At 36.9% G+C, this 16,121-nt stretch overlaps 1 protein-coding gene and 1 long non-coding RNA gene across 5 annotated transcripts in view; one reads left to right on the top strand and one right to left on the bottom strand.

The window, feature by feature from the left end:
• LOC311442092 overlaps positions 1–9,002 on the top strand; it is a 146,418-nt gene extending 137,416 nt beyond the window's left edge. The window contains exons 11-17 of the long non-coding RNA XR_014696442.1: positions 64–1,969; positions 2,367–2,502; positions 3,702–3,923; positions 4,387–4,630; positions 5,710–5,834; positions 8,475–8,694; positions 8,864–9,002. This is a non-coding gene — a long non-coding RNA (uncharacterized lncRNA). The remainder of the gene's footprint in view (positions 1–63; positions 1,970–2,366; positions 2,503–3,701; positions 3,924–4,386; positions 4,631–5,709; positions 5,835–8,474; positions 8,695–8,863) is intronic.
• CNTN3 (contactin 3) overlaps positions 420–16,121 on the bottom strand; it is a 98,670-nt gene continuing 82,968 nt past the window's right edge. For all 4 annotated transcript variants that reach the window (XM_084530869.1, XM_084530870.1, XM_084530867.1 and 1 more), the window contains 11 exons: positions 15,301–15,476; positions 12,243–12,360; positions 10,919–11,077; positions 10,688–10,837; positions 9,899–9,969; positions 8,802–9,036; positions 8,539–8,654; positions 7,670–7,856; positions 5,017–5,129; positions 3,053–3,221; positions 420–2,484 (listed from right to left, as the gene is read on the bottom strand). In XM_084530869.1, coding sequence (XP_084386995.1) covers positions 2,384–2,484; positions 3,053–3,221; positions 5,017–5,129; positions 7,670–7,856; positions 8,539–8,654; positions 8,802–9,036; positions 9,899–9,969; positions 10,688–10,837; positions 10,919–11,077; positions 12,243–12,360; positions 15,301–15,476 — 1,595 coding nt within the window. In that variant the 3' untranslated portion in view covers positions 420–2,383. The remainder of the gene's footprint in view (positions 2,485–3,052; positions 3,222–5,016; positions 5,130–7,669; positions 7,857–8,538; positions 8,655–8,801; positions 9,037–9,898; positions 9,970–10,687; positions 10,838–10,918; positions 11,078–12,242; positions 12,361–15,300; positions 15,477–16,121) is intronic.

Raw genomic sequence — 16,121 nt, 5'->3', positions numbered from 1 at the left:
CAACATAAATTATTAAAAAGAACCAACTCTTCTTTAATATAATTACATTTTATTTCATCTCAGAGGAGAGGAAACAGCCTAATTGGATAGATGGGAGAGCAAGCCAGGGAAGGCAAGGCGGCTTTTTGTCTGCTGTGCTGCAAACCTATGGGCACGGGGAGCTCAGCACCTGGAGCTGGACCTTGCATCCCTAACTCTGGGCACGACTCCTCCGGGGAGAGATGTGGGCGCAGGCCTGGGTATAGGTGAGGATTTTAGCTTTATGGCAGCAGAGCTACCACGAGGGAAACCACTCCTGTCCTGCCAGGAAGGGCCAGTTAGCAGGAATATCAAGAATGTAGGCTGAGGACTTTAGTTGTGGTAAATCCCCATGTGTGCAAGTACATAATGCGGACAGGCAGTAATACTTTGAAATAGTCTTGTATCCCTCAATGTAATAAATATTTTATTAGAATAATAGAAAAAATGCATACAGATAACCATAGGATACACACACGACTGGAAGTTTAAGGATAAATTTCAAACTTTTCAATATGAAACAAAGTACTTGGTACATATCTCATGGAGATATATAACTAGAAATTAAATAATACAATGTAATAGCATGAGAATGGCAACACAGGAATGTGAAATAGAATTCTGTGAAACAAGAATAGAAAGATTCACCCTTTGTTGCATGAAACATAACTATATACTTACTAGTAACATCTCTTCTCCATTTCCCCCCTCCCCCCGTTTGCAAGTGTCCGAAAACATCACTGGTTAGCCACATTGAAAAGCAACTAGCCATTTATAACCACATATGTACAGTATATACAGATCTTGCTTACCTCAACAGTTAGCACATAGTTTCATATGGATGTGATACTAATAATGTAATTTGCTATTTGAATGCATATCAAGGTATTTCTACAGTGCTATCGTGGTTTCATTAATCCTGGTTCTCTCTCTTTATATTTCTGTGTGTTGTAATAATACTGTGAGATAGAAATGAACCTCTTTAAAAGGATATGCTTTATGTCATGTGAACACTTGCTCTACCATGGATGTGGGTAGCTCTTTAAAAGGTGTCTAGAAGGCTGACTTGGTCTAAATTCACAACTGTTAAAGTCCAATGTACCAGGTTTAATGTATCTTTAATATATTGCTATGAAAGAAAGCATAGATTTCTCTGTAATATCAAGCTTGAAGTGTCTTTGTGTATTTTTTGTATTATAAATTATACTATTGCCATAAACTTACTAGAATTATACGATAGTAATGGGTGCATTAGAGTGCCAGACCAGGTGAAATACTTTGAACTGGTTAAAGAGCAGCTGGAAGGAGAGTTACGAATGTAACAGCAACCGCTGAATTAAGGATGAGTTTACATTGCAGTGTGGTAGACAAAAGAGCAAGATAATTTTGGGCTGCATATTGGGAAGCACCACATCACAAGGTAGGGAGGTGGTAATAGTCCCTTTTGGTAAGGCCATGGTGCAACTGCATTTCAGTAATGCTTAGACATGGGCACTTCTGTTAGCAAAACGCAGTGACAGGAGTTCAGAGAAGGGCAATTAGAGCAATCCTGAAGGTGGGAGAACTTGGTTATGAAGAAGGAACCTGGTTACAAAATATAAGGTGGAGATGCAAGGAAATTAACTTAGAAGTCTATTGATTAAGAGGAGGGTCAGGTGCTTGAAGGGTACATAAACATGCACTGTGATAAAACAGAGAGCCTTCTTTGAAACGTGGCTGTGAGATAATTTCTTACGAGTAGTAGTGGAAGCCCTGCCTCTTGGACACCTCAACATGGACTGTGCAAAACTAACATTCATACGGTGACTTTTCTCTACCTTCTAGCTTTGATTTCTTGCTAGATTTAGAATAACCTGTATAAAGGGCAGCAAGCAAACAGATCCAAGTCGACTGGATTACGACACTGTCTTAAGAACTGCCGGTTGGTTGACGTGTTCTATTCTGACTGAAGGTATGTCTCTGATCTCATCTTTCATTTGTACAATGGTGTTATCATAACAATACAGAACGTACTCAAAACAACAATTCATTGTCATTGCAAAAATGGAATTTCTCATACAACTAAGCTCTTCCTTGTAGGTGATCACAGTGCCATTGCTTTCACCCTCTCTTTTACATTGTATCTGAAGTATGTAGTATGTAAACTCCTTTGGTTCAAGTATTAAGGCATTTTAGATTCCTTTTTAAAGGATTTGCTAAACTTTACATGATATTTTTACTTCATCCTACAGTGAAATATAAAGAATTTAAAAACACGTCAGAAGAAAAACATGCATTAACCACTGCATTTTTTTTAAAAAAAGCACTTTTCTGTAATAACTGATTCCTTTTTTTTTTTTTTTTCTCAGCAAATGAAAATGCATCATCACAACACTGAATTAAGAGTCAAGTAAAATATTGTTGGTAAGAAGCCGGAGAGACTGAATATATTCAAGACTGGTGGACCAGAACCTCTTGCATCCATACCTGTGACAAATGAAAAAGGTAAGGATTAAATGAAAGCATCAGTATCTGCTGTATAAAATTACTACTCTTATTAGATATTAAACAAAAAATACTGTAAATTTATATTTTTGATGAGCAATGAAAATTAAAAAAAAATATATTTTAAGCTATAAAAATGCATTTCAAGATGCTGAGACTATATGAATAGTCTTTACTTTCCAGATAATAATAAAAAAAAGAGAAACATTTTTAAAATAGTGTTTTTTAATACCAATTTACATGGTAATTTACCAATTCAATAGAATGAAGTTTGTCATGCATAAGGGCATGAAGATTGTTAATTGCTTTTCTTTTTATGACTTTATTATCATACAATATACAGGCTTTATTTTTTTTCCTCCTATCAATAAGGACTCAATTCCTATAAAGATAAGCTGTGACAACTGCTTAGTGTCAGCTGCAAGGTTAGTAATGCTTCACTACGCTAAGGCAGAGGCAGTCTCTTTGTACTGTGGCTGGTATAAAGCAGGTTCTGATATCTGAGGCCATAAGCACGTGACAAAACAACAGTGATTCAGCTTCAACATACTTGCTAGTCTGGGAATCAGGATCTGATCGCTGCTAGTACCATCTCCACCATCAGTTGTTGCCCTTACTTCTATAATGTAATCGTCATTAAGCTGGAGCAGAATTTCAGCTGTTGTCTTCTCTGTGTTCAGCACGTTCATATTGGTCTGACTGCTTGTCCTGTACAAAACCTGCAAAAAAAACCAAACAGCATCTTTTGCAAAGCTGTAGTGGGTTATTTCTTCCAGTAGCACCTGCCATGCAATTTTTATTAACGTTTCTTGAAAACAAGGTTTTAGGTCTTTAAAAAAGGTCTAATTTTTGGCTAATATTAAAGAGCAGAATTGTATTCAGTATCTAGAGAAGCAGTGAAAGAAGGTAACATGCAACAAGGGCTTTTATTCCAACCTTAATCTAAAATGGCACAATGTATAATGATAATAAATAATATATTCTGTTGAATATCTTAATAATGTATTGTTCTATAAATTACTCCACCATTTGGAATCAGTCATTATCTAGATCAACTACTTAAGCCACCACAAAGTATGAGGAAGGAGATAAGTCAGAATGTGAAAATTACAGACCATGTTGGAAGATGTTCTGCAAGCACTGATTAATTATTGCCATGAAACTTAACTTCATACGATGTGCTATGTCTCAAACAACAGGAGCTACATCTAAGGGTCAAGTCCTCTCTACTGAAGTATGATCGGACGAGGGATTTAAGGGCAACAACAGCCTCTCTGCTGGTCTGTAGGCCTGATGAGCCAAAAGAGCCCTTACTGCCGTTGGTCCGCCTAAGGACAAGGATGTGATCCAGCAGTTATATCCCTAAGAACATACACATCCAGCACATTTCCCTGGCAGAGCTTCACAAACTTGACAATCAGGTAAGCCTGGGAGTTTCTCACTGCGGTGCAAAACTCAAAAAAAGGCAATCCAAACTCTCCCAGAATAATGGCAGTAGTAGTGGACAGCAGAAAATGCAAAGCCACTGGAATTATATACATGATAACCTGCCACCAAACCTTGTATTCATCTAAATTACAGCAGTCTCTCAGAACCTTCCCAGCTCTGTGCTACATGCCACCACTCTTGGACATACTCCCTAATGTCGTACTTTGCTGAAAAAAGCTCTGAGGGACACAACCATATGGCTGGCTTGCATGACGCCTGCGCTATGGCTGCTCTTGTGCTTTCAAGGTCATTTGTTGGATGTTCTCTGCTTGACAAACCAGATTTCTGTTAACTGCAGTGTCCTGGCTTTTGGGGATAGAGATGACACCCCTAAATGCTTTACTTGGGTAAAATTAACCAGCATTATCAAAATTCAGCTTATTGTTATGTATTTAGCAATGCTTTCAATGGGGAGACCTGGAAGTGCTGTGGGAGACAGAGGATGCAACTGTACGTTGGATGGTTTTAGTTCAGCTACCTTCTGTGCTAGATAAAGCTAAGTAAACTTTAAATATGTATTTCTTGCCAATAGAACTGAGAACATTGAATAGTCAGATCTTCAAATAACTCTTTTATACAGGTATGTATCATGTGGGATACATCTCTACACTGATCATCAAGAATATCCTCAGCAATTCTCGTAAGTATACTTAAGACACATGTCATATTTAAATACTTGTACATTTGTGCACTGATCAGCTTTGGAATAAATGTGGTGATGTAGTTTCTGTGAAGACAATGAGCATGTCTCACAGTAGGTAAGAAGAAAAAGGTTTAGTAATATGAGAAGTACATCAGTTTGATATACAGTACTAATAATTCTAGTTGGCCAGCAATGGAAAGCATTAATGGACCATTAATGGTAAAAGGCCTATGGTTTGTGAGACATCGTTAGGATATGATTAAAATCTAGAAAAAGGAGACGGTACTGAAATACGCATCTTTTAAACTTACTGCCTTCCAAACAGACAAGATAAAGAAGTGTGGATTGCTTTCAGATACTCTGGTGGTGGTCTTTTTGCTTACCTTATACCCAGTCACTTCAGACTCGTTCTCCATGGCTCTTACTTCTTCCCAGTTGAGGATTACTCTGGAGTCAGTAACATTCCACACGATATTTCCTGGTGGTTGACTGGGTGCTTTGAATACATAATAAAAGCATGACTTTAATTTAATTGGCATTAGTGATTTATTCTACAGTAGGAATAAAGTAGTAGGAATAAATTTTAGTAGTATTCCTACTAAAGAGTAGGAATAGCTCAGGTAATTGACTGTCATTACATGTCGGATGTAAAAGCAACTCAAATACAGCCTCGTCATTTGTACACTTTATGGTTCAGAGACTAAATTGAAAAAACAGAAGGAAAGAGAAATAGAATGGCACATAAATGTTATTTCTGAAGTTGTATTATCTGTTGATAGTCTTTCATTAAATGTTGTCAAACAAAAGCATTTGTCTAAGACATGTGTGATCAGTTAGAACATACTCTAATGAGACGGGCCAATGATGATAATAGACAATATCTATTGTTAGTATGTTTTAAAGAATAAGCAAATACTTCACAATAAAATTTTAGGCAAATTTAGTCTTGGTGAATATACTAACCTATATGCTATGCTGATTTCCTTAAACATGTTTGTAATGTACAAATACGTGACAGATTTCTTTTTGTTGTTAACTTGAGACAAGATTTTGAAATGCAGTCTGTACCATTTCAGTAATTCCAGGTGGAACAATAGTGGGCCAAGCAACGTTTTGGTTTTATTGATCATTAACAACCTAGGAGAAGTACGCTTTTGGCTGTATACTTCAATACATCTTGAAACTGTCATGAAAGGTGAAGGTAAGTACAAACCTCTTCAGATGCCTCAAGTTGGCTTCTCAGAAAATGGGTCATGTAGTGAACCACTCAACTATTAAAATCTTTTCTAAATGTGTTAAGAAAAACATTTTACTGTTGCTGTCACCTAGTGGAGGCAACTGCTGCTTAGGTGGACTGCTCTAAGCTTTGATGCTGAAGACATCCAGTATTAAAAACTAACAGTGGTTTTATATAGTCTTGTGCATGTGCTCATGCTTGTGTTTTTAGTTCTTCCCTTTATTTTTAAACTCTTTTGCACAAATAGCTCCATTAGCCATCAGATAAAAACCCACCTGATTATACTGCTCAGCACTACATGGACAAAATATACGACTAAAAGTTACAAGAATTAAAGTCAAACAACTGTTCAAAGATCTTTTTTTTTTTTATTTTCTTTTCTGCATTATTTGCCTCATTCTAAATAGGATTCAACCTGATGCACTACTAGTCAATTTGTGTAAACTTAAGAGGAAATTGTTTTACTCCTGAGATTTGAGTATTATAGCATAGATAAATAGTTTACACACTCAGACATTAATGCTGAATTTGAGAAGAAATGAGTCACACTCTTAAATCCAAAACTAAGTATTAATGTCATCTGAAAAAATGAAGAGTAATTATATATAAAAACTGTAAGCCTCTATCTGCCACTTGACTTATAGAAGTGATTCAGAGGGCTCCAATCTGCTTCAGCTACGCAAATCTCCAATAATCTTTGGTGTTCAGAACAGAACTTAATTTGTAATAGATAATTCCAAATTCCAAACTATTATTGTAACTATTGCAATTATATGTCTAGTACTAAGTATGCAAATAGTGACATGGATTTCTGTAAGACTCCTTGGATGCTTAAAGTTAGTCATCCACACTAATATTTCTCTTAATTACAGCTGATGGACAGAACATTATGTTGCAATGGCAGAAGATCTTGTTGTATTTTAAGACCTATATATTAAATAATATTAAATAATTGTAACATCTTACCTTATAAACTCAGGCAGATCTTCCAGTTAATCTGAGTTGTTTTAGTCATTGCTGATAGACAGTGACACTTATTTCTACATCTAAAATTATTATTATTATGAATGTATTATTTCATAACATCGATGATACAACTACTTTTAGTAGAAAGACATTAGTAATTATACCAGGGAATTTGACCTTTTATACAGATTTAATTGTACATTCTTGTGAATCTGGAAGAAATATGTCAAAGTTGATGACTGATTTTGAGTTAGTTGTATTACAATGCAAGAGCATACCAAACACATCTCATTTGTAGAAAAATTAGTGCAGCCTTTCACAATCTGTTCTCCAGCTTCATTTCTCCTTTTTAATAGAAAAGTGGCTTCTTGTGTAACTTACTTCTTAAAGGGGAAACAATGGATGTGAATGGTTGTTTTGCATGAATTGTATGAGGATCATTACGCTGCAAAAGTCATGCCGTAGAGAACTTATAAATATGTTATAAAACCCTGGCAAATTCAACAAGTCACTGTTTATTCTTTCCTTTTTTTTTTTTTTAATATTAAATTCTTCCAGCCACTAGAAGAATATAAAGGTTTTATACAAAAAAATTATGTGTCTTATTTCAGCTCTACTGGTATAGCTGAGTTTTACTTACTACTGTGCTAAAGTAGCAGAGGTTAGAAAATAGAAGATCTATGCTTGACTTACTTGTGTAACTCTTATGGTCTGTATGAAAATGTAAGTCATTTTTGTGTACCGTGATTCCCAGTAATGCGTCTATTTTTCATTTGCCTGCAAATGCTAACATCCCATTATGCCTCTCTCCACCATACATTTGAAATACTTACGTGTCTTTTTTGTGGTAGCATTTACTGTGGCACTAAAGGGACCCGCTCCAGCACTGTTATAAGCACGGACAGCTGTGTAGTATGCCAAGTTGCTCTTCAAACCTGTTATTCTTATTGATGTCTCATTCCCTGCAGCTTTCACTCTGTTTGAAGATTCTTCTTTTCCACCATTATTCCAGTATCTAACCTAGTAGATACAAAACAAAACTATTTAAAATGTTGAATGGAATGGAGTTTTTATCTACAGCATTGCATTTGACTCCTTTAGGTGCATTTTTTTCTCAGCTGAAAAAGGTAGAAATACTTAAAAGTTTCAAAAATATGTAAACAAAATTCTTCTTATCCATCTGCCTTTCACGCTTGCTGCTCTTTTGACTGTAGAAAAAAAGAAACTGAAATATTAAATGTTGCTTGAATTAAAAAATGACAACCAGAGGAAAATCATTACTTCATCTTGAAATAAACAAATTAAACTCAGAAAACTGTATCTTGCAAAATAGTTTCTACAAAAATAAATGCAATTCTGAAAAAATGTCAGTTTGAAAATACTGTTAAACACATGACTCATCATAGAAGGCAAAACAATTTCATTCTGTATTCATTTTCAAAGATGCTTAGAAGAAAATATCCTTTTTCTGGGTGAAGGTGGGGGCAGAGAGGCAGCAAGACAGGTGGTAATCTGTAAATTAGGCATTACTAGAGTCTAATACTCTAAACAAGTAGCTGTTTGCTCTGATTTTCAATTGCCTTTATGAAAAATAAAAATAAAATAAAAAAAACTTCTTTTTTTTTTTTTTTTTAACAGATCCTTGATTTCTGAACAGTGATTGGGCTGAACTCAGGACTTCATGTATTTTAAATGAATTTACCTCATAACCCAGTAGCCTTCCACTACTCATCTTCCAGGGAATGGCTGTCCAGGAGACTTCGATGGCTGAGGAGGACAGGCTAGTGGCTGATACGCCAGCAGGAGCTACAGTAGGCTCTGTAATGGGAAATCAAAACACGAGAGATCAGCAACATTGGTAATGGTGCAAATATGTTTACATTCTAGTTAATCTTAGTTGTATCAATTGTTGCTATGTTCTCTAATGAACCAATGCTTGTTAAATAGCTGGAGAGAACCACATACCTTCTTCAGCTGAAAAAACTGTGGTTACTGAACTAAACGGCCCTTCTCCTTTGTTGTTATAGACCCCAACTTTGACTTCATACGGTGAAAAGGGCAAGATGCTTTCGTTCCTAAAGACGTATCTGGGTGTGTCAGGAGAGGTGACTACAGTCTGTATCCATGTTGTGGTGCCAAAGGGACGGAAAGCGACAACATATCCAAATCCTTCTCCATTTTGTAACTCTTCAGGGATGGGCTGTGAGAAAAGGAAACAGTGACAGAAGTCTGGTCTGTGACGTTACATACAGCACTGGAAAAGCTTTGCAGAAGGAAAGTGCCACCATGCTAATGCACAAGGTTGTAAACAGGTTCTGGTACTACATTTGGGATCATTCCATCAACAAATCAACTCTGGTACAGTAGAGTGAAACACTTTCTTTTGAACCTATTGTAATGCACTTCAAGAGAAGTTCATACATCTCAGGTATACGCCTCGTTTTCCACTAAGTGCTTAGTTTTAAGGCACCATTCAGCAAACACTTATTTTTAATTTCTAGCCAAAATTCATAGTTCAAAAAAATTAACTGTTTAGTCAATTGTTGGAGAATCCAATACTACCTTTGTACAGTGGCTTATACCTTCCCCCAATGTGATTATGATTAAGTAACCACAGGGAGTCATCAATATTAGTACATAATAGTATGTTAACATTTTTTAACTCATTAGAAACGGGATACGTAACTTAAAGTAGCTGATTCTTTGTATGGGTTAGCACATGCATTCACAGTTAATGGTAACAAAGCACAGACTGTAAAGTTGCACTGACCAGCACAACGCTTTGGCTCCACCTTTGAGCAACGCCCATTTCCCAGCCCAACAATTGTTTGAGAACAGAAGCAATCACCTTAGACAATAACTAAAGTTCTTACTGATCGCAGTCTAGCACAGTAACAAGCGAAGGAGGGAAGGCAAACGTGCATAGCTCACATAGCAGAATGTTACCAAGCACATATACATCCTAGATGAGAAGCTGCTGCAGCCAGGAAAACTCATCTTTTAAGAACAGTTTGAATGAAAACAACCATTCTGTGAAGAAAATTGCTTGCCAGAAAACTTACATCCCATGTTATGACCAGTTCAGACCTGCTGCCGCCTCCCCCACTGACTTCAGATGGGGGAATTTCAGGAACTGTGAAAAAGAAACGTACAGCTGTCTGTGCAGTATAGATAGACGAGGTGACATCTTATAATGTTAACCTCATTCTTTGAAGCTAACCCAGCAGTTTTCCTATTTCTTTTGCAAATCTAGGCAAGTGCTTTTGAACCAGCATGAGCATGTCCTGGAAAGGGCCAGCCCCTTCATTCAGCTGGCTTTTAACCTCCTTTGGGCGGACAGGTATTTTTCTCAATGTTTTTAGAACCTCACATATTATATGCCATATCTGCTTTAATGTTTACGAACTTCTGGCATACTTCAGATTTTCAACAGAATTAACTCATGCAGATGTATCAGGCAATGGCCTTATTCCAAATACCACTGTGAGCTTTAATTGATGTGTTCTGAGCTACATGCTTATTACATGGAAGGTATACACTGACCAAACACTGGGAAGGGGAAAAGTAGTCAAAATTCACCTCTTCCTATCCATTAACATTTTTATATTCTGCAGCACTAACTAAACAGACAGCTTTTGGCATACTAAATACAGTTGAAATGTATTTAAATGTTACGTGTAATGCAACACAAACTGTCCCACAGCTAAATGGAAAAATCATCAACAAACTAGTTATAGACTTTTATATTTGATGGCAATGCCAAGCCTGTTTGCAGTGAGCCAAGGATATGATTTTTTGGGGGATTATATTTACAATTCTTGAATTAAAAACAAATAAAAGAACCCACTAACCTGCCTCTTCGGTTCTTACTTTTTCTGAGGGTAAACTAGGCTCTCCACCTCCTATTTTGTTACTGGCAACTACACGAAATTCATATTCAACCCAAGGATTTAAATCCACCACTGTGGTTGTGAATGTTTTTCCATCAATCACATCTGGAACTATTAAAAAGAGAAAAAGAACCATGATGTCCCTTCGTCAAACATATTCCAATAGAACTTGTAACAAGAATTGTGTTTTACCTGTTGTAACTCGCTGCCAGCCAACTGAAAAAGGTGTTCTTGCTTGTATGGTGTACGTGGTTACTGGGCTGTGATTATCTGTGCCTTCTTGCCAGGAGATCTGAGCTGTGGTATCAGTTATTTCATCCACTTTCACATGTTCAGGGGGCCCAGGTGAGCCTAGGATAAGATTGAAAAAGAGAAGGTATTTTGTAAAACCAGTACCCTGAAAATCCCTAAAATCTCAGTATGGATTCCCGTTGTATTGAATACTGTGCAAGGAAGAAAACAATTTAGCTTGGAATAAGAATATATATACATATATATATATATATATTTTGTTTTTAACATTCACTAAACTTGCATCTGATAAAATAATTCTGAAATAGTAACCCTAAACTACTTTACAGGTGACAGGGTTTTGTTTTAGTTCAAGTACCTTTATTCAACATGATTTCTGTACCTTTCCACGTTGTCTGTCTTTTACTTTGGTCCTTGATACCCTCTTTTAATCTACTATTACATCTCTGCAGTCTGCCAATTTGTTATCTACAGCTGTTTTAGTGTATGATGTGCTGTAGCAATTTTTCAGCAGACCACCTGAGCAGCACCCTAAGCAGCTATTCAGTCAGGCAAGTGTCCTGCTGCATTCTGGAGAAATCCTCATTTTGGACAGCCTAGGGGAAAATGCTGGTTTTGTTTAATCTGCACAAGCAAACAGAGCTGAAGTAACTACAAAAGCAATTATAAAATACATGACATATTTTAAAATACACGGAATAAATGTTGATTGCATAATGCCCATTCCTGGATTACAGATTTTCTCTTGCAATAAACGTAGCTGCATCACCAGCAATGAAAGCTACAGTTCAAGCTTAGCTGCAAGCATTCCTGCTCTGGAAAAACAAACAACCCTGCATTATATACTTCAAATTTCAGTGTGTCCCTAGGACAAAGCCCTTCCTAGGCTTTGGCAGCAGATGCCCATTTCATGGGAAGGATGCTGGACCATGGAGTCACCAACCCCATTCAGTCATTTAGCAGAGGCAGCAACTCACAACCACATCACAGCTGCCAGTGCTAAGTTCCCACTCATCAGTGACTTGAAGGACTGTCAGTGAGAAAAGAGGACGTCAAAATTTATTATATTCTTCAAATATTAATTTATCTGGGAAAAAAACAAGCTTCATCCCAAACTAAGCTAAAATTCTAACTGCAAGGCAGAATCGCATAATTCAAGTCACAGATGAATTGGTTTTGTAATCTACATCATCAGTGGTTTCTGTAATCTACAATACACAACAGTAAGAAAATACAATTTACAGTAACCGAAGCCGAAATTTACCTCGTACTATAAGGTCTGCTGCAGATGCTACACTATCCACTTCTGTCTTCACCATACAAACATATTTTCCACTATGTTTCAGCTGGATGTTTCTAATCATTAAATCTCCTGATGCACTCTGTCAAAATACAAAGGTCTTAATATTAAATCACAAGGTTGTTCATTTAAGCTCATATTTTGCAAGTGGAGAAGATATCAGCCAAAATAGCTGAAGATAAAGTTGCCCTAAAATGATTAGGCAGAAAGTATTTTTTCAAGAATAATTTATTTTCATGGAGAATGCCATTACTTCAAATAAATCTAACAATATGCAAATCACCTGTGCCATTTTGTCACAAGCATTTCTTTTTGAGCTTGAGTCTAGTTCACTGATGTCAATATCTGTAGTTAAATTGTAGGCTGCGCATTAGTATGTCTCACTCACAAGCTGAAAACAATTCTGCCTGCTTCCCTTCCATGCGTGACAATATAAATACAATGCCAGGTCTTCTATGAAAACAAAGATGTAAGCATTTAGAGGACAATCCAGCACTGATTGCTTACAATACCCTAAAAGTTAGGTTTTAGATTGCTTTCAACTTATCTACTTGATTGGAAGTGGATATTCAGGAAATGATCAGCAACAGATACAAGCAAATCATGTTCTACATGTACTACATTTAGCAAACCTTGTTTAAAATCTGGGCAAAGGGGACTGTCAAATAGAATAATTTTACTAAAATTAAAACAAACAAATAAAAACAGTGAAATATTAACACTGCATTTTAATTATTTATGGGTATTTTGGGGAAGCGTCCCAAAGTATTGTGGAAAATGGAGAAGTGTGCAGCAGCAAAAAAATACAACGAAGAAGGCACTCTCACCTCTCATGGCTCTGCAGACCATTAGCAGTATCCACATTCTTGCCTAGCCAGATTAAATCTTTGTCAGTGTGGACAAGTCCAGGTGACAGTAAGGTCACCTTCCTTTCTCCATGCTAGATGGAATACAAATAAGAAGAAGCGCGCGCGCAGCACCAACACTTGCTAGAATTGCTTTTGCTTTTCCTGACTGCATAACAATGTCAGCCAGTGCCAGGCTGTGCAAGCAGGTGATACCAGGAACTACTTGGGAATCTGCTTGCTTTGCCATCCCCTTTGTATAAATTGTTTGTTTAACAAAGAAGACCAGTACAACAGGGTTACATCCTATATTTTTCTAACCATCTGCAAGACCAGGTGGTGATGCCATAACGTTCCCACTAATAACTACATGTTGGGGACCTCAGGCATGCATGCCAGGGACATCCAAGACATCATTACATAGGAATCTATTCACTGAAAAATTATTTTCCTTTTGCCATGTTATCCAACAAAGCTGAGTTACACACAGGTATTTTCATTTAACAAATACTCGCTGTGACTTACTTAGGCTTATTTACTTACTGCGATGCTCATGCAACTCAACAAGAAATTACTCCATCACCCTTAGTGGGATCCTGACAAAGTCTACAAAATAGTCTTGTAGTAACATAGCTAGTTTTCTACTTACAAGCCTCAATCCCTTCTTTACGCAAATAATTTTAGTTTTGTTTTTTAATCTCTTAAATATTCTGTATTCAATAAGAACTCCTCGTTCTGTCCCTTATGACAAACTCCCAAGAAAAATGTTCCAGATTCAGAGGTCTGAGTTAGTCAGTACTCACTCACAAATTTTCTTCAGGACTGGCTGAGAATTTTCTGTGAAAAACTGATTTTTGACGCTTTTTTTGTTGTTGTTGTTGTTGTGGGAAGGATGTGGGAACGTAAACTTGGCTTTGATTTGGAATGATGTCTGTGTTTGTTTAAAAAAAAAAAAGCTGGAATTTTTAGTGAGAATACATATTTCATTTTCCAGTCAGCTTATGAATCCTTAACTGAGCCAATAAAATGGTAAGATTGAGGTTCCTGAATGTTTTTAACCTTTCCAGTCTCGTAGCACTATTTGTATACACGACAAGAGTACAGCTGGGGGGAAATATTACTAAATAAATAAAGGCCATGTAGCAATACTGGAAGGTAACGGGCTATGAAATCTGAGCATTCCCATTACAGCATGACAGATGGTCAGTTTGTAATTCTAGAAACATTTCTATCAAAATGTACATGATATACGAACATCTCATGGCTCTTACAAGGAAATCTCATCATCTCCACATGCAGGTGTGCTTTTATCAATTGCAAGCTGTGGAACAGTCCTGTGTGTTTGGTGCCTACTGATTAAATGCTAAATCTTTTGATGTTTTACAGGCTAAAAAAATAAGTTAGGTGCTGAAATTTCAGAGTTTCACAGACAGAAGTGTGTAACCCACAGCTATCCCTATAGAACATAAGATCTGGCAAGACATGAAAAAAAACTTTATGAAGGCTTAAAATGACCATTTTCATGCTGATGCTCAGCTGCCTGTCTTTTTATTACTTGGCCATGGCTTGCACTGAAATAAGGCCCATTGCTGTAATTGATTATATCTTTCATCTGTCTTAATGCTTAACTTTTCATATTTTGATTAGAAAGCTAAATTCTGAAAAACATTACTGTAACCATTCCCCCACCAGCAGCATTGCTTCATCCTACATTAGAAATATTTAATGAGATTTATGGCCTCCCTCTCTCACTGGGGGAGGCTCAGAGAGAATGGTGAGGAATACGCTAGGGACACAAGTGTAGAAAAAGTAAGGAAAGATGTGATTTTTTGATTAGGTTTTTGGCTGGAGCTCACAAAATCTGAGTTGAGTTCCTCAATCTGTCATTGCTATGTTTCATGTGATCTTTGGAAAATCATGTAGGGACCGACTCAGATACAGAGGTAGGCACTTACAGTACTTCAGGTCTAAACATTAGGTGTCTGTACAGCAAGTTATGTGCAGCCAGCTAGCTCAATTAGTAATTTCTCTCCAACATAGAAGAATGTTCTACAGGCCCGAAAGAGAAGAACCATCTTATTTTTAAAATAAAGTATGTTTTTATGTTGAAAAAAGAACGTGTGCCTGTTTGTGCTGCACAAATCTATAAGGGAGTGAAGAGACAGTTTCGAACTTACCCCCCCAACCTTCTCAAAATGGGAGGCATCTTTTTTGAAGTCGGTGAGCGTCCCATTGAAATACCACGTGAAGCTGATGTCCAGGATAGGATCGTGCTGAACCTGGCAAGGCAAGACAACACTTTCTCCAACAGTGACATCCATGTTTGAAGGTGCCAAAGTAATCCTCGTTGGCTCTGTTGAGAGCAGAAATATCAGTTATTGGATTTCTGTATTACTGAGCTTTGCCTGCTACTAATTCTACCATGTTCTTCAAACCTGATTAATGACTGTCACTTGGAATTATGCAGCTGGACTATAAATGCCACTGACTGACCTCGCTTGTTGTAGCATTGCATCACTGCACATTTACCAGGTAGATTTTATTTTACCAAGCTAAATGCACTGCAAACCCCAGCAATGAAATTACCATTCAGAAGCATGTGTGGATCTCAGCAATAACCCACAAGTTTTGGAACAGGAAGCTTTAGCAGCAGCCATTGGGAAAATTAAGAGGTGGGAGTGGGAAGAAGAGCTAACAAAACCTGGAAACTAGAGGAAATCTATATAGGGTAGGATTCATTGGATATTTGGGCCCATATATTATATCGAACATAAATACTGTCATTAAGAATAGCTGCTTGCAATTCCTGAATCATAATAACGGAAAAATATCAAGTACTGTAAATACCGCAAAAAATAAATTTCATTCCATAAATCCTCTGTACATAATTCTATTATTTGTATATAACAAGGCATGAATCATTTAGAAACAGACTGAAAATCTGTAGCTGTTAATTCACTAAACAGGGTAATTCTGTTTGGATCTATGAGATACATAG

Source organism: Aythya ferina (assembly GCF_964211825.1).
Source record: "Aythya ferina genome assembly, chromosome: 10".
NCBI lineage: Eukaryota > Metazoa > Chordata > Aves > Anseriformes > Anatidae > Aythya > Aythya ferina.
This window is presented reverse-complemented; position numbering and strand designations above follow the sequence as displayed.